We start from the raw sequence: 18,999 nt of genomic DNA on the forward strand, positions 1-18,999 counted from the left end.
CAGATTAACTCTTTTTAAAAAGCTACTTGCAGGATTCCTGTTAGTCAAATGAGTGAGGAGGGTGATGCAAAATACTGATGAACTAAACAAGGAGCTGTGCTAAATTGAATGGGTTTTATGAGGCAGAAGTGGGTCTTGAAAGCTGGACAGCAGTTTTGTTGGGAGTGGGGCTGGGGTGATGCTAACCTACTCCCCAGTTTCAGGGTGCTTCACTTTTCTGTGTTCCTCTGTCATGGACTACAAAATGGAAGAAGGTACACTTGGCATTTCATAGATTTCATAGACATCAGGGCTGGAAGGGACCTCGGAAGATCATTGAGTCCATTACCAGAATTTCTTTCCCCTTCTTTTAAAGAAAGTGGGATTTGGAAATTTGGTGTGGCTGCTACAAACAGCTGTTGTTTCCTAGGATTGGGTGGCCATCCCTTTTATTTACTCCTAAATTGAACCACAAAGTGAGTGTATCTATGTGAGATGCTATGGCAACATTGGAAATAACCCATGTGCCACCGAGACTGCTAGAACCAACTGCACAGTGGAGCACATGGGTAGACATGCCCAGGGTATAAGAATTACCACAGCTGCCTCCATCAGCAAATTCCTTGCTCAAAGGATCCTGAATCTGAGAGGACTAAGGGAGAAGAGAGCTTGCATGAATGTGTTTGTATTGTTTATATAGTAATAATTTGATAAGTACCATTTATTAAAGGTATTTCTACTGTGTGCCTCATCCTACTATCTAGGCAATGAATTCAACACAAGGTTTACAATTTTACTGTTGCTTTAATTTCTGTGTATTTAGTATTCCTGTAAAATATTATTGAGGCAAACCACATAGCAAGGATTAAAAAAGAAGGATTAAATACAGGAATAAGAATAGCATCTACAGTTATTCTAGGTAGAGAGTAAAAGTAACAAAGGCTCTCTGTTTTCAAAGTTCAGGACATAATCACCAGCTGGGATCAGACAGAGATCTTCCCCCTTAGTACAGGACTGCAGAGTTAGCTAGGAGCACTGGGAGGTATTTTATCATCCTCTGGAGCATCCAGACCCCACTGCTGCAGACAGGATACTATGCCATTGGTTTGATTTGGTATGAAGGTTCTCGTGGTTCCTCACCTTTTTTCTTTGCTCCTTCTGTCTTTCTCTGAACTCCTCTATTCTTTTCAGTTCATCCCTCAGCATTACTGCCAGCTGAATATGTGAGTTTCCAACATTTTCAATTTCTAAGATAGATCAGAATTGATAGTCAGCAGAGAGGTCTTTAATAAGTAAAGGTCAAACCTTTTCAGCAGGATACGCACTGGAAGGCGGCAGGAATTAATGATTTGCCATGGCAAATTGGGCTGATGAAAAAATAAAAAGCAGCAAAACATCATGCAATCCAAACCCAACAAACAAGGTAGTTAATGGTAGAAAATTTCATCCTGGATGAATCGGGGGACAGTTTTCTCATGATTTCAATTACCTCCCTTTCAATACACAGCATGTTTGTTTGTGTGATTTTTTTTTTTGCTTTAGAGTTATCCCTGGAATTTTACTCTGTTCACATGTCCATGGTCTTGTGGTGGGTTTGCTCATCATCTACTCAGATTATGATCCTAAAAATGACTTTACAGGACCCTTCCTACTACTCTTGATGAGGCCTGCAACATACATGTGCCAGAGCAACTGTTACTTGTAATGCGTCCTAAAAGCATGCTTTGTAGGTGCTTGAAAATAGGGACATAAGATGGGAAGAGGCCTCCTGGGCCATCGAGTTCAGTGCCCTGCATCCCTGGTTAACCACTTACCTGATTTTCCCAAAGACACCACACCAACCCCTCACATACAGGTACAAAACCAGAAATACCACCCACACCCAATGCCATGCCGTAAATAAAAGCGAAGGACTGCCAGTGTCCTGACACTGCAGTGATGGAGAAATAGCTGGTTACCAAATGCTTTTAGTTGGCCTGTGTTTCACTCCTTCATAGTCCCATTTGCAGACAGTTCATGTCTCTCTTCCCCCTCTTTCTCTCTACTTACAACTTCCATCCTTATCCATATAGTTATCATCTTCCCACCAACCACATTGTTTACTATTAGTCTTTCTCTGTTGCATGTCTTCCAGTGTGGAGACCTTAGGGACCTGATCTGAGGACTGTTTAAAGGCTCTCACTTTAGTTTCTTAGAGATTCAGGGAAGGAGGGGAGAAGTAGGCTGTATACAGGAGCATGGGGAATCAGAAAGAGAAATGCAGCACAGCCAGGCTTGCCCTACTAGTGGTTTACAATGTTTGCATTCTGTGCCTTTGGGAGTTGAATTTTATGTGAAGTTGAGGAAGCGGGAGGATGGCTTCTGCTTGGATTATCTATCACCGCCATGTTACCCACAGGGGATTAGAGCAGCAGAAGCTATAAATAAAGGGAAGTAAGCCTCTTGGAGTGGAAAGCCCCTGCCCCAGTGGCAAAGGAATGTATGAGATTTCTGTCCGCTTCAATGTCTGCTTGGCCCTTTAAATAAGCAAGGAGTAAAAGGATTTTAAAAAAGAGTGGGGAGGGGGAAAAAAGGAAGATATAAATACTTACCTTGTTTTAGGACCTCAAATGCTGCCTTCAGTGTGCTGAGGGGAGAGAAAACACCAAACATGCACTTATATTAATATGTTTCCCCAGGACAAATTAAATCTAAAGTAAAAAATTCTGCCACCAAAACTTTCCCTTCAAAGAACCACACAAAATAAAATCCTTGACAGTCTTGTTACAGAGACCGACCATACTAAAAGGGAAGATCACATTTCTCTGTTATAATTAGGAAGAGCAATAAATGCTTTATGAAGCAGGGAATTAGAAACTCCTCTGTTTGAACTATGCTATGCTCCTTAATCCCTAGCTACTATGCACGTTAGCATAAATGTCTCTGTGGTAGCATTTTGGGATGAACACACAGGGAACGTCAAATGGCAAAGATGGGCAAGCCTGACCTAGTCAGAGCTGAATATTGGACTTGCATATTGTGTTTCCTCCCTAGTTATCTTCACAGCAGAGGCTGCAACTAGGCAACATAACACTACCTCCTTCCTGCACTTCTGCAGCACCCCCTGTGTGGTACCAGCACAACATTGTGTAAAGACTCCAGCGCAAGATTTTCTTCAAAGTGCTTTTCAGAACTACATAGAGGCCTGCCTGGAGATCTGGACCCTGCAGGTAGGCAGTGCTTGTTCACAGCCATACAATGTATGGATGAGCCATATTCAGTGACCTGTTTTTCAGTACTGGATCATGGAGACTGGCAGGGCAAAATGGTCTGCTGATCAACTTGAGAACGGTCAGATTGAACCAGCCGAGAGAGAGAGAGAGTTTTATAATGTGGCTTTACAGAAAGCTATTAAAAAGCAGTAATATATTGTCTGTTGTCCTGGGATAAATGAATAATAAATCCTCTGGCACCTGAACAGGGGACAAGCTACAAATGTTTTAAGGAAGCAGCAGAATGACCAGCAGAGAGACAGCTAGAGTAAATCAAGTAAGAGATGATGACATGGGCATGTTAAGCACTCTCCTCCTCACCACCATGTTGCAGTGTTGCATCTCCATTGCACCCAGGTCCAGGGAACCTGTTCATCAGTTTCTTTACCCAGAGGGGTATTGAATTTTGTAACTTGCACCAAATTTAGAAAGTAAACTTTCCGGAGCAGAGACTATGCTACCTCCTAAAGGTCTGTACTGGGGCTTTATGAAGGGAGGCACTGATGTGGCATAGGTGGAAAACTCACAAGAGGATAAGGAATACTCAGAAAAACCCATTAATTGGTTTATTTTAAAACCTGGAGCTTCCAGTGCCAAAAGCATGAGGTGTGGCCACCTAGAGACTGAGGAGATGGATGTGGCTGTACCAACCCATAGGTGATTGGCACGGGGAAATCCTACACAGCTTTGGCCACTCAAGAAGGCCTGAGGAACATGGAAGAACCCACTTCCTCCACAGTATTTTGGGGACAGGCTCACTCCTAGGAAAGCCTGATGGCAGCCTGGGTTTCCAAGGAGTGAGCCTGTCTACAACCCATTCTCAATTCTCTGTAACCTCTCTGGTGCTTCCTTCTTCCCTGTCCAATACTAACACTTACTGTGAGATTTCTGGCTGCTTTCTCTTTGGCTGAGACTTGGAGCACTGTTTCAAAGCTTTAAAAATATCCCAGGAGAGGCCTTCATATCAGATTTAAAGATCTGGCTTCTGCCTAGCTGTGATCAAGTTTTACATTTGAGGGTGGAAAAATACTATAGTGTGCAATCTAGGCAGAACTAGTGGTGGTTAGCGAAGTGATAGCTTGCTACCCCTCAAGTCATCACCTCAGGTGGACTTGGCAACTACAGCCTAGAGCCTAGAGCTTACACCAATTATGTGCTGATGCAATGATATGCACTTAGTCACAAGGGCAAAAATGATTTCTAGATACTTTATGCACTGTGGCCCTTAAATTCTGTAACTGGGCATGAAGTAATATGATTACATGGGAAGACTTCTTCAGGACCCTATGGAGCAAAAAATATTATGGGAGATGGAAAATAACATGTAAGATCCAAAGACTATCATGAACATCTCCTTGGGCACATCCAGACAAGCGCGCACGTGCCTCTTGCATCATCCTAAACCAGACTGAGACACTGCAAGAGGCATGCTGGGAACAAAAAAATGTTCCCCATGGTGCATATTTGCAATGCAGGGTCAGAATGTGATACCTGGAGATCAACTATGTAATTGATAAGTGTGATGCTGATTTCTTTACAGAAGATGTTCATACAACACAAATTGACCTTTTATTTTGTGTCTGTTGTAAAGGTGGGGAACAGCATTACCAAACTTATTGGAAGAAAACAAATATTTAAATAATACATAGAACTGTGAACCACAAAGATGATTACAGGATACTAGGAGTTGTTAAGGCTGTTTGCATAGTCTATTGATCTCCTATTCCCAGAGTTTTTCCTGGACCCTGAGGTATCTGTGTGCCAGGCATAGTCAAATTGCTGTATTAGATACTGAAGAAAGATGCATTCTTAGTACAAGCATTTAAAATAGTTTTCTTTAATTTTCTTTTTTAAAACATAAGTTTGTATAATTCCTCTCTTATGGGCCCACCAGAAATAGTAAATACAAACTTTGTAGGAGGTGAGGGAGGACAGAAAGGTCGAATTCTAGGCTAAGGAACCTTCAAGTATTCCTTTAAACACTTCAGCACTCCAGTATATATCACATCAGCTTCAGATGCCACCCATAAACCACCTTTTAAAGGTCTGATTCCAAAACACCAGGGTGCAGCAGCAAAGGGGTTATGGAAAGAATCCCATTTGACAGATGTAGATGAGATGTTTGTAATTTAATTTTGCTGATACTCTTGAATACATGGCAACTAAATGAAAGCTCTCATTTCAGAGCTCCTCTCTATGTGGGTACAATTTCCTATTGAGAGTCATCATTTCTTTTTTCTGATGCCATGGGGGTGGGAATGCCTCTGCTTTGAGCCATTTTAACAAAATTCTTTGTCCCTAAAGCCACGTTTTTCTGAAGAAACGTGCTGCATGGGGCTCTGCGGATACAATGGATCTTTCAGTTTCATGGCCAAACTGAAAATCGAAAAAATTAGTTTGGGGTCAACCAATACTTCACTATTTGGCAAATTTAGCAATGCTATTCATGAAAAAACCCACATTGCTCAGCATTAGTGTGTCTGTTTCAAATTTAGGGGATTATTTAAACTAAACAAATTGGTTAAAGACAAAACACCAGCATTAAATGTTAACCTCCCCACAGTCAGTCTGCTTGCTAACATCCTTATGGAATGGGAATGGAGAGAATTGTATTGTTCATGTTTAAAGCTCTTTCATTCTCCCCAGCCCTAGTCAGGCTTGGATTTAGAGACCTTGATGTTAAAGGAACTTCTGGGAGATAAACAGACCAAGCATGGGGCTGGAGTAAGGAATAAAGCACAGGGCAGATGAAACCATAACTAGAAGCAACTCCTGGTGGATTTTTGCCATCTAGTGGCTGATGCATTATAATCTTTCAGTTAATCAGAATGCTAACATCTAGCAGAGGCTATGGTGCTTGTAGCATTCTGACTTTCACAACATTTCTGCACATTTTAGAAGAACTGATAGTTTCTTAACACATCCTCAATGTAAATTGTTTTCATATATATATTTCTCTTGCGGGGTGTTGGTTCCCAAGGCAACAAAGATATGCTTCTCATTCCTGGATTACTTTATACCTTGGGTAAAAATATGAAAATACACATTACAGTAAAGGGATGACTTTTGTAAGAGCTGGGTTTCATTACACAGAGGTCTTTCTCTGTAGATCTCAAATCACTTTGCAAGACAGTGAAGCAATCCCCATGGTCACTCAGCAAGACAGTGGCAGAGTTGGAGATGTAATCCCAAATTTCTCAAATTCCACTCTCCACGAAGAGACACCACCTCTCTTTGTAAACTCATTGACCAATGAAAGGATGGATCACTTGAAAACTAGTGCCATTTTTCTTCCCTTAGGTTCTGCTCTCTTTGCTGTTCCATCTCTCCAAGCTGACCAATCATTTTGCATTTTAATGGCTGTCCCTCATACGATGTATAGTGGTCCACACGAGACCAGACCAGATTATAATTCCTTTCTCAATCCCTGATTATGCATCATATTTTACAGTATGATTAGATGTAGGATTTTTGTATGGGTAATGAAATGATGTGGGATGACGACCCTTGAAACCCTTATTTTTTTTATTAGCCAGAAGTTCAGGTGACCACCCTGCAGCCCTCCTTTGGAGTATTCTCTCTTTGTTTTTCAAACTCAGACTCCACTAGGCATTTTTATACTTGTTTTCCGACACCAGCAGAGCTGCATCAGTGCCAGCTCTACACTAAATGGGACCCAAGTATTTTTCTCACCATGTTTAAAAAACCAACCAAACAAAAAACAACCTGATTTCATGATGGTAAGAGGCTAATTACCATCACGACTGCAGCTCACAGTGTTGTGAAATGGGTACAAAGTGTTAGTATTATGAATGGCAACAGACTCATCTCTTTGGCTCTTTGGCTTCTCTCTAACCCCTACCTACTCTTTCTGTCCCCTCCAAGCCCATTTCACACCATTCATTATTACATTTATATTTACTTTCAGGTTTTGCTTTTTTGGGGTTTTGTTTTTTTACCTATGGGGTACATTCAAACTGTACCAGCCTCCTGACGTGGTGTTACAGGGATAGTATATATAATAGCCCACTGAGTTTAGACAGATATATTTTTACTGAAAACATGGCATCTTTGTTGTAGGGTTGTTGGTTGTAGCTGTGTTGCTCTAAGGACATAGGCAGACCAGGTTCTTTGGGTAGAGACCAACTAAATAATTGGAAAACATTTATTTGCAAGCTTTTGGGCATCAGCACCCTTCTTTGAGCATAGAGAGAGACTGATGGTGTTTGTATGCTCTCCTGGGTAGAATAGAAGCCAATAGGCAAAATATAGATCTGTGAAAATGCAAATGCGTGGCAGTGAGGATCAGAGAGATGGCAGATGATAGATGAGAGAGGTGGGTGAGGAAAAGGGGGAATGTTGAACTGGTGATAGAAGAATGTAGCTGGTAAACTACAGATGGTTACCTGGGGTTATCAGATGGCAGGCAGGTTATAATGTACCATAAATCCAATGTCTATATTTAGTCCATGATTTTTTGTATCCAGTAGATTTATGAAGTGAAGTTTGTAGGCTCATCTGAAAGGTGTTTGTAAATTCCCTTTGAGGATCTTAACTGAGAGACTGGAGAGAGTGCTTGTCTTGTGAGAAGTGTGCACCCACAGGTAACTGGGTATTTTTGTCTTTGATAGATTTTCGGTGTGTGTTTAATCAAAGACAAAAATACCCAATTACCTGTGGGTACCCACTTCTCACAAGGCAGCTACTCTCTCTCTAGTCTCTCAGTTCTAATCTTCAATAGGAATTTACAAAACACATTTCATAGACAAGCCTACCAACTTCACTTCGTAAATCTACTGGATACAAAAAAAATCCTAGTCTAAATATAGACATTGGATTTATAGCACATTATAACTTGCTTGCCATCTGATAAACCCAGGTAACCTGTCTGTATTTTACCACCTACATTGTTGCATTGCCAGTTCAACATTCCCCCTCCCCTCCCTCGCACCTATCTCACATCTATTGTCTCCCACCCCTCAGATCCTCACTGCTACACATTTGCATTTTCACAGACCTGCATTTTGCATATTAGCTTTTCTACTCTACCCAGGAGAGCACACAATTCACCAGCGGACTCTCTGTATGTCTGAAGAAGGGTGTTTGTGCTTGAATGTGTGCAAAAAACAATTTTTCCAACTATTTAGTTGGTCTAATAAAAATATCACATCTACCCAAAGAACCTTGCCTACATCTTTGTTGAGTCACTTTGAGTTTTTCTGAATGCTTTGTGCCCTCCCTTAAGCACAAAATGATCTACCTCAATAACTTATTAAGTGCCTTTACTATTTGTGTACAGGAAGATACAGCAGAGACACTTCTGACAGGAAAACCACAGCTCATTTTTTACCTTCACTTGGTGAATAGGAGTGGAAAAATAACACCACCTGTTTTTTTGGTTGGTTTTTCTTTTGACTTGCAACAAATGATGCACAATGTTCATTTTATACAGAAGGTGTTATTTCTGTAACAATGAGAGGCAGTGGGCAAAAAGAACAATGGTCCTGGACCGTTTATTCTATACCCTAGATGAATTAGGTCCCAGTTACATTATCAGAAAACAAGTGAAATGGCTCTCTTTCTTCCCTGGCCATGTTTAACATCTGGTTTAGTCTTTCTGTATATAGTGAACTAACAAAGGTTTTTACTGTGCTATCCTCTTGCAAAGTGTAAGGCTGTCACGTGGCATAGGAAATGAGCTAAAATCTCATTTGGTCCCCTGTGTTTTTGAGTCTATGGCTACATCTACACTAGTAAAAGGTCAAGCTCTGAGGTTACCATGACAGCCATGCAGGTTCAGGCAAAAGGCTCACCAGATTTTTTTTAGCCAAACTGACCTGGAGTGCTGTGCCCAAGATCAGGTCCAGATACTTTTGACTCCCCAACCTAATCAAGTACCATTTACAGCTCGGTTCAGGGCTGGGGTGGGTGAACACTAAGGCACACAGTTGACAGCCCAGAGGTCACAGGTTCAAGGCCACAGCAGAAATGCTCGTAAGGCAGCCTGGCAGATCATCAAAATTCACAGATCCACTGGAAGTATCTTGCCACAAGGATACAAAAAAGGAAGGACAGGTGGGTTGACAAGGGCAATGTTTGGCACAAGTATAGAGTGACACTTGAGCTCATAACTCTGGAGTCATAGTGAAATATTGGACCTGAAGCACTGCAATAAAAGTTGCATTTTCATTGGTGATAGCTAAGTTATTGTAAAACCCTAGGTCACGTCTGTACTAGGCACTTCTGTTGGCATAAGAATATTAGTGATGGGAGTGGATTTTTAAAGACGTCGAAATACTAGCAACACCAGTATTCACACAAGCAAAATAGGTGTTTTTGCTGGTATCCTTTAATTTGTTCAAGGAAGTGATATGAGCTGTATGGCAAAAGCACATTTTTCTGGTAGAAGCTGTGCTTACAGTAAATGAGTAAGCTGGTTTAGCTGGACTGACCACCCTTTTCTTGTGTGGACTAAACCATAGCTGGGACAAGGCATTAGTAATGTTTGTCTCCACTGTAGCTAGTTAAAGTGAAGCCTGTATCTCCTACCTGGGATTTTTACTAAGGTGAAGACCAGACTGGGAAAGTACTGTTTTGTCATCAAGCCCCTCCCCGTAGGGGAATTTTATACAGGACAGCCAGGCCCTGATCTTTATGTCAGGTATCCAGCATACAGCTCAAGAATCTGTTAATGATCTTTCTCAGCTCTCTAGGTGGTATTGTCAAGCACAGATTTAGCCATAGCTCCAAGTAAAAAGACATTGCTCCTGGTGTCTGGATATTTAGCTGTATGCTAAATACTGTACTAGAGAATGCAAATACTTCCAAAATTGCTATAACATTTAACCCTTAGAGTAAGAAACAAGCCAAGTTAAGTAACATTGTGCATTTAAATATAAAACACACTTCTCACTCATTTTTTCTTTTTAGTAGGTGATAAAATACATATTATCAAACAGATGCCAGGTGTGAAAAATAAAGGTTAGCTAAAAGTCCAGCATTTTTCAACAGGTAACTAAGGCTTTAATTCCTCAGTCCCTTCCACAATGACTATTTCAGCCCAGTACTATACAAACTGCGAAGTGACCTGCGTAAACTAATTGTGTTTTTTATAAATCTTCTGGCCTCTTTTGTCTGATAGCTTCTGTCTATTTTATTTCCTGTTAAATCTCGCCTCTAGGTTTGGATCCTGCAAAGTGGTCCCTCCATGTAGACCCTTACTCTTTCATAGTATTGACTTCAAAAGTATAGGTCTGTGCATGTGTAAACCTGTTTTTAGGAATAAAAGCTCCCATGCACAGGGTACTATCCAAAATTAAATGAGCTGCAATTCACAGAGCATTTTACTGATGTACCTAATACAGAAAATTAAACTTGACTGAAAGTGTGTCTGTGAAAGATGTGTTATATTTGTACATCATAAGCAAATATTTTATTTTCCATTTGAGATGCTCAGAATTTGTTTGTTGCAGGAGTTTCACTATTTCAGGCATTACACTGAAGGGCTAAGCAAATGGAAACCTGAAGGAGTCTGAAGGGCTTCCCAAGTCTGAAAAGGGCTTCCGACTAGGACAGAAGGAGGAACCAATGTGCGTGAAGAGGCATGAGGAAGAGGGTGCAAGCAGCAAAAAAACAAAAATGAAACAAACTTGCATAAAACACAGGGTTTAACCAGTTCCTGCACCACTGTAAAATATGTTTTACAGTAGAACCAGGAACTCCTAGTGCTTGATTCAGTTGGAACTGTAGATGAGCAAATAAAAATTGGGCTCTGCAACTTTTTTGTTTTGTATGGTTCATTGCTTCTGGAGCTGCTTAGTTGAACAAATCTCTTGAGCTGTTGCCTGAAAATTCTTAGAGCCACTTTGCAGCACATGTACCCTCTGGTACAACATGAGGCACATGTACCCTCTGGTACATGTGGCTGTAAATTGCTCATATGGTGTCAACACAACGTTCTCCTGAAAGTTGATGTTTGGCACTTGTAAGCTCGATCTAAATTTATTCAGTTGGAAATTTCTTATAAAGCTTTTGGTATGTCCATTCCTACTTGGATAAGGATCTATTCCACATCTCACACTAGTGCAGCCATGACTGTGAAGATTTGGAGCTGCAGCCATGCAAATATCTTTAAGGTTTTATTTTTATTAAAAACTCTACACATTGTGAATGTTGTATTTAGTTGGATGTCATTTTTTTCTGGTAATTAAACATAAAAGTATAAAGTAATGTGGGAATGGAGGCTGGAATGCTAGTGAACTCAGAAGGCAAGGTAGATATGCTCCTTTATGGACTAACTTAATAAGATACGTATGAAGACCAGGGAGAAGTCTAGTGAAGGCCAGGGAGAAACTGAAGCAGTAAAGGAGAAATTTAAAATAGCAAATTAAAAAAAATGTTCAAGGGAGTTATGATTCTGTATAGGAAAACATCAATGATTTAGTTCTGAACAGTGCCCAAAAATTATGACCTCAGAGGACTTGTACACTTATTCCTCTCCAGGCTTACCTTCCCCTGTATTCTACCTAATCCAGCCACGAGCCCACTGCTTGAAGACCATCCTGCCTTATCACATGCCTAATCTAATCACTGATTGCATGTGCATTGGTATTTTCTGTTCCTTCCTTTTAAGCATCTTGTCTGAAGGCCTCTTCTCTCAGTCCTGCAGACAGAGCTTCTCAACCACGGTATCCCAAGCTGTACAATGAACCAAACTCCACCATGCATTGAAGGATCAAAGTAATTAAAATGACAGGCATAACATGTCATCTTCCCACACACCTTTCCTGTTGCCAGAAATGGGTAGATATAAGGGTCTGAGGAATAGGTAATTTGATTAAATTTGTGCCTTGGGCTGGCAAGGGAAAACACCCACCCCTGACAGGAAGTAGCTTTCACAGCTGCAGGCCTCCAAAAGGAGGCAGACATCATGCCTAATAATTTGTCTGGATCAAGCTATGTGTATCTGAAGAACGACACTGCACAGCTGGATGTTAGAGAACATTTATTTTTAAGGAAGATGCTGGACTATTTGTTTGACATTACCTTGGAAACCAGTAGCAACTTTTCATAAGTCTTGCCTATGCTAGGAAATGGAATAGTTCTGAGTCTCTGATCTCAGACTAGTAGATGCTTCATCATCTGCGGAGGCCAGATCCTATTCACAGAGTGAATGGAGCATGCTGGAGTTTATCTCTCTGCAAACCAAGTCTTAGCTGTGATTTCTGAACTGGCATAGAAGACTTTGCCTGTCCTTCACTAGCATTAAAAACACAGCCAATATCATATCCTGTGGACCTTCAAACACCTTGTGCCAATAGGGCCAAAGATGAGGACACCACCTTTTACCTAACCTGTTTAATTATTGAAATGCCTTTCAGTTCTAAGAGCTAGTTAGGAGGTCTCATTCCACCTTGATGATTTATTACATTATTGCCCCGCTGTCAAACACCAGCAAATATCAGGGCGTTACAAAACAACTTCCAAGTGGAGCAGATATCAGTCTGATAAGGACTCTGGGTATAGTAGGTAAGTAAGGCGAGAAGGGACCTCATGAAGTTGTCACAGGAGCACTGAGGTGCCCTGTTCCTAGAAGTGGAGAAGTGGAGCTGCCAATCTCCAGGGGCAGCTCAGGTGCCAGTTGCTGCGGCAACTGGGCAGGCCATGTAAACAGGAAGGGAGTAGGGCCGGGCCTTTATAAACAGCCCAGGCCACAGCCTAGGGGGCAGTTCCCTTCTGGCAGCCGCAGGAGCAGGAGCTCTGCAGGAGAGCAGAGTTGATGGTTGCAGCATGACCACCCAAGCGGCTACGGCATGGTCAGAGAGCCAAGGAAGCGTAGGCCGTATGTTATAAGCCAGAAGGCTTCTTGTTTGTTATGTTGCAGCCGTTTGGCTTATGGTTTAGTTATTGTTATACCGGAGGACCGGGTGAGGCTGTAGGGGCGTGAGGAGGCCTCATGGGAGCTCCCCAGTGGTTTGGGGGGGTTCCCGGTGCCCTGTGTGAGCAAATGAGTGGTGCCTGGGACGGCACAGCTGGTCAGTGCTGAGGCGGCACAGCAGGTAGCTCTGAGTGGGCAATAGTGAGAGGCCCGAACAGGGTAGAGGACCCCGCCCAAGGGTCGTAGCACCAGAACGAAGCCTGTAGGGACTCGTGTTGGGCTCCAGGTGTGGGAGCCACGTGGATAAAAGCCTAGGGTGGGTGCTGTAAAGGCGACTCGCCCGGCGAGGGCGAGTCAGTCACTATAGAGAGCCCGGAGAATGTGCTGAGAAGCTGTGGGAGCAGGCACGTGTAGAAGAGAGGCCCCAGGTGGGGCACGTGTAATAAGAAACAACCCCAAGAGGGGTGTAGATTATTGACAGTCGCCCCAAAAGGGGTACGGGTCTAGAAGGCGTTCCGGAGGGTTTCCAGGATAACAGGAACCCCAAGGAACCGAAGGGGCCAGGTAAGGCTCTGGCTGCCTGAGCCTATCTGGATATTTATTATTGACAAGACCCAGAGGGGCCAGGTAAGGCTTAGGTCGCCTGAGCCTAAGTGGATAAGTAGTGTTGACAGGAACCTGGAGGGGCCAGGCAAGGCTTAGGCCACTGACCCTAGTGAGGCAATAGACCCAGACGGTGGTCCAGGGGGCCAGGTACGGCTACGGCCACCTGAGTCCCAACCGGGGATAGGATTTGGATAATTATTATTGACAGGAACCCAAAGGGGCCAGGAAAGGCTTAGGCCGATGACCCTGGTGGGAAGAACACCCTTAGTGAGCTCGATTGGGCTAATCAGGAGTAAGGAGCGCTGGTTGTGTGACGAGCCCAAGGGCGCCGGAGGGGGTGCTGGTGGCGAGACACATCCAGGGGCGCCAGGTAGGGCATAGAAGATTAAGGACCGGATAACGTCCAGAAAATGCTGCGAGGCTTGGGGCATGCTAAAGGGGAGGTAGGAGGCACGCACTGCCCATAAGGCAGGGGTGCATTGAGGCACCCCACTCGGAACGGGGAATAGTATTAGCGCGGTGTCCAGGGCGATAAGAGGCAGCCTCCCATATTGAACCTTATAACATCAAAGACGTGGCGGGCGAGTAGAGGGTGCTGGATTGCCTGACTGACACGGCAAGGGGCGCTAGTGAGATCATGGCCACTCCTAGGTCCCACCTGTGACAGAAGTCACGTAGCCCAGTCCCCCTCAATGCAAGATCATTCCTGATCTAGCCATTGCGATCGGGTGTCAGTCTGACCTACTTCTGAAAATGTCCAAGGATAGAGGTTCCATGACCTTTCTGGGTGGCCTGTTTCAATGCTTAACTATTCTCATAGTAAAAAAAAGTTCTTTCTAATCTCCAACCTAAATTTTCTCTGCTGCAGTTTAAAGCTGTTGCTGCTAGTTCTGTTCTCTAAAGCCGTAGAGAACAGTCTATCATCATCCTCTCTATAATCACCCTTCAGGTATTTGAAGACAGTTATCAAATTCCCCCTGCAGTCTTTTCTTCTCCAGACTACATAATCCTAGTTCTTTCAGGGTTTTCTTATAAATCATGCTTTACAGGACTCTAATAATTTTTGTTGTTCTCTGCTGGAGTCTTTCTAATCTGTCCACATCTTGAAAATATTCCAAGTGTAACTTGTTTTATTGAGACATATATACCAATCCTGAAACAGTGGTGTTCACAAACAGTGTGCAGGCAATCCCTTCTTCCAGAAAGTTTAGTTTAATCCCGGTGTTCAGCTCCTGGAGAAAAACTCTTTTCCAATAATTTATTCTAATTGGGGACCCAGAAAAAAGCAAACTCTTCTGCTTTTTGCACACCTCCTTCTACCTAACCCTTACATAATCAGAACTAACTGAAAATGCACAGAATGTCTTCTCAAGACTGAACTTGTACTCTGGAACTTTGTACAACAAATTACTTTTGCCATAACTATACATCTGGGTTTTCAAAGCAGTAGATAGAAGTCCGTGGGTTTTGGTAGGTGTTTAGCAGGAACCCCCTTCTTTTTCTGAATGCTATGTGCTTGTGAGTCCCTGGTCCAAATCAGGCAGACTAGCATGGAGTTGCAAGGGGCTGATACACATATGGAAAGCAGGCTGGAGAGGGGCAAGTGATGCAGAATGCTAGGCTAGTGTCACATGATGAGGAAAGAGATGATTATTTTAATTGACTGTTGAATGTTAAGCAGGGCAATGATCTACTAACAAACTGCTAACTGCTCAGCTGCTAATTGACATGGATAATGTGATGTTTCATATTCTGCAAAGGGCCTTGCAAATGAGTATAGATTTTATCATTTTATCAAGGGAGGAAGGAGGACCCGGGGAACTATAGGCCAGTTAGTCTTATCTTGATTTTTAAGAGAATTATTTTGGCGCATGTCCATAAGGGGCCAGCAGGGGAGGTTATGCTTAGGGGCAACCAACACGGGTTCATTAGTGGCAGGTCCTGTCAGACCAACCTGGTGGCCTTCTACGACAAGGTCACCAAATCCTTAGATGCAGGGATAGCAGTGGACATAGTCTTCTGGACTTTTGGAAAGCCTTTGACACTGTCTCTCACCCCATTCTCATTAAGAAACAGGGGGACCGTGGTGCTGACACCTACACAGTCAAATGGGTTGCCAACTGGCTGGAGGGCAGCACCCAAAGAGCGGTGGTGGATGGGTCATTTTCGACCTGGAGGGATGTGGGCAGTGGGGTCCCCCAGGGCTCAATGCTTAGGCCTGCACTGTTCAACGTCTTCATCAGTGACTTGGACAAGGGGGTAAAAAGCACCCTGTTCAAATTTGCTGATGACACTAAGATGTGGGCGGATGTGGGCACACTAGACAGGAGGAATAGGCTGCAAGGTTAGACAGGTTAGAGGGGTGGGCAGATGAGACTAGGATGGGATTCAACACTGATAAGTGCAAGGTGATGCACCTGGGGAGGAAGAACCAGCATCATACCTACAGGAACTCCCTTCTAATCAGTGCAGAGGCAGAAAAGGATCTTGGAGTTGTCATAGATGCCAAGATGAACATGGGCCAGCAGGGTGGGGATGCAGTCAGGAAGGCCAGCCGCACCTTGTCATGCATCCACAGATGCATCTCAAGCAGGTTCAGGGAGGTGATCATCCCTCTCTATGTGGCACTGGTCAGGGCGCAGCTGGAGTACTGCGTCCAGTTCTGGGCACCGCGCTTCAAGAGGAATGTGGACAACATGGAGAGGGTCCAGAGGAGGGCCACTCGCATGATCAGGGGGCAGCAGGGCAGGTCCTACGAGGAGAGGCTACGGGACCTGACCCTGTTCAGCCCCCACAAGAGAAGGCTGAGGGGGGATCTCGTGGCCTGTTACAAACTAGTCAGGGGGGATCAGCGGGCATTGGGGGAGTCCCTGTTCCCCCGAGCACTACCAGGAGTGACTAGAAATAATAGTCACAAGCTGGCAGAGGGTAAATTCAGATTAGACATCAGGAGGTGCTACTTCACTGTCAGGGCATCTAGGATCTGGTACCAACTTCCAAGCAAAGTGGTGCTGGCTCCTACCCTGGGAGTCTCTAAGACAAGGCTTGACAATCACGTTGCTGGGGTTGTTTGACCCCAGTACTCTTTCCTGCCATGGCAGGGGGTTGGACTTGATGATCTGCTCATGTCCCTTCTGACCCTACTAACTATGAAACTATTGTGTTAATTATTTCTGCTGCTAAAATGCAATAGCTTTAAAATGTTAATAGAATTGTTATAGCAACAGTTATCCAGATATACAATATGCATAGTGTTTTTTTGCCTTCAGAGGATTTTCCAATCTTTGCAACAGTCTGGTGAGGGAGGCAAGTAGCAGACAAGGGGCAACAAAAGAGTAGGAAGAGATATAGTGATGAAGAGTTTTGGGACCTCAGAAAAAAATGAAAGTTTTGTTAGGGAGACGTAACAGAAGTTACACTCCCCATTCCTATTGATGCCCCCTGCCCACTGAGGCATCAATTTACAGTTGGGTAGGAAACATTGATTACCTCTGTGCTTCCTTGTTTTTCTAATTTTGGGTGGAATTGAATCTTGGAATGGCATGAGAAACACCAAGCACTATTTAGTATCTGCAGTATTCATTCCATGTTAATTAAGTCCCGGGGGTGGGGGGAGGTAGAAGTGTTCAGGATTGGAATTTGGAGCTCCCTAGTAAGAGGCAGGAGAATTTTCCTTTTCTTGGAGGTAAATAATTTATTGACAGAAAAATGCAGACTGGAGCCAGTTGAGACTATTTGCAAATTCAAGTTGAATTCAGCAATGATAGGCTGAGAGGCATGGGACTCTTTAGCCTGGAAAAGCGCAGGCTCAGGGGTGATCTGATGGCCACCTATAAGTTTATCAGGGGTGACCACCAGGATCTGGGGGAACGTTTGTTCACCAGAGCGCCCCAAGGGATGACTAAGTTGAATGGTCACAAACTCGTGCAAGACCGCTTCAGGCTGGACATAAGGAAGAATTTCTTTACTATCCGAGCCCCCAAGGTCTGGAACAGTCTGCCAGCGGAGGTGGTTCAAGCACCTACACTGAACACCTTCAAGAGTAAATTGGATGCTTATCTTGCTGGGATCCTATGACCCCAGCTAACTTCCTGCCCTTTGGGCAGCGGGCTGGACTCAATGATCTCTTGAGGTCCCTTCCAGCCCTGATGTCTATGAAATCTATGAAATAATTTTGGTTGAAACAATAAAAATAAAAAATAAAAACAGAAATGTCAAAACAGCCCAAAACATTTCCAAAATGTTTCTTCTTTTTAAGTCCAATCCATAAAGTACTGAAGTGCTATTAACAAAATGGCTAGGTCTCCCACACTCTGGAGGAATGCCCTGATAACTTAACCATAGAGTCAATGGTATCAACACCCTGTTCTACTCAACTTTGTAAACAGCACCTACAGCACAGACAGACATGCATTCAAAGTACTTCAAATGCTAGACTACTTCAGGGCTGACATGCTTCAAATTTGCGGCTTGCTCCTCATGCTCCTGGAGTGTTTCAAAGCAGTTGCAAAGGCATGTAACAGAACAGCTATCGGGAAGGGGGTTGGGGAGTACAGGGTGGAAAGGTGTGTGGCGGGCATAGGCGAAACAGAGCACTGCAGGATGCCACAGGACTGCTGGAAGGTGCAGGTGTTTCAAAATGGAGCACCTCATAGGCAGTCCTCTTACTTTCAAAGGTCATTTTTTAAGCACTTGGGCCATTTTTTATCTTATTTTGTTGATCATGAATCCCTGTATCCTTCCTGTTTAGAGTGCTTTGAAGTTACTTGAAGCATTTATACCAGCATGTCCATCCATTGGCCACAACCTTCTTATGAACCTAGCCCTTTCTTTCCAAATTAGCTTTGCTTGCATATGTTTGTTTGTTTTGGGAAAAGCAGGTTAAAATGCCTGATGGGTGTTTTTTACTCCATTTGGTAAAAAATCAGTTTCAGATTGACCTAACAGGAATGTTTTTTAAAAAGCTAGTGAACCAAAATAAAAAATAGGCTTTTGCATCCCTCTAGTTCCTGCCCCCTGTTTTGTGTTCAAACTATAGCCTTATAATTTATTTGTGAATAATTTTCAGTTAAAACGTCATTTAAAGAGCTGGTTTTTTTATGTACCTTCTGGGGTTTGCCTGGGGTAGTTTTGTTATATAAATGATATCTTTGAGTTGTCAATAATAGTTTAGCTACTATAACAGCAAGCTGCTCTCTTCTTTTCACATTATAGTCCTTGGTCAGGGCTTTGTATTTGCTGATTAATTTGTCTATGGTGAATGAGAGAGAACTGTTGTAACAGAGA

The 18,999-nt window shown here is 43.2% G+C and overlaps 1 protein-coding gene across 2 annotated transcripts in view; it reads right to left on the bottom strand.

The window, feature by feature from the left end:
- The window catches only part of PSTPIP1 (proline-serine-threonine phosphatase interacting protein 1), a 99,469-nt gene that overhangs the window by 38,008 nt on the left and 42,462 nt on the right, over nucleotides 1-18,999 (bottom strand). For both annotated transcript variants that reach the window (XM_090029192.1, XM_090029191.1), the window contains exons 4-5: nucleotides 2,571-2,605; nucleotides 1,120-1,226 (exon numbers count right to left, since the gene is read on the bottom strand). In XM_090029192.1, the coding sequence (XP_089885318.1) occupies nucleotides 1,120-1,226; nucleotides 2,571-2,605 (142 nt within the window). The remainder of the gene's footprint in view (nucleotides 1-1,119; nucleotides 1,227-2,570; nucleotides 2,606-18,999) is intronic.

This window comes from Crocodylus siamensis, chromosome 15 (genome assembly GCF_052110815.1).
Source record: "Crocodylus siamensis isolate JL-2025a chromosome 15, ASM5211081v1, whole genome shotgun sequence".
In the NCBI taxonomy this organism is placed as follows: domain Eukaryota; kingdom Metazoa; phylum Chordata; order Crocodylia; family Crocodylidae; genus Crocodylus; species Crocodylus siamensis.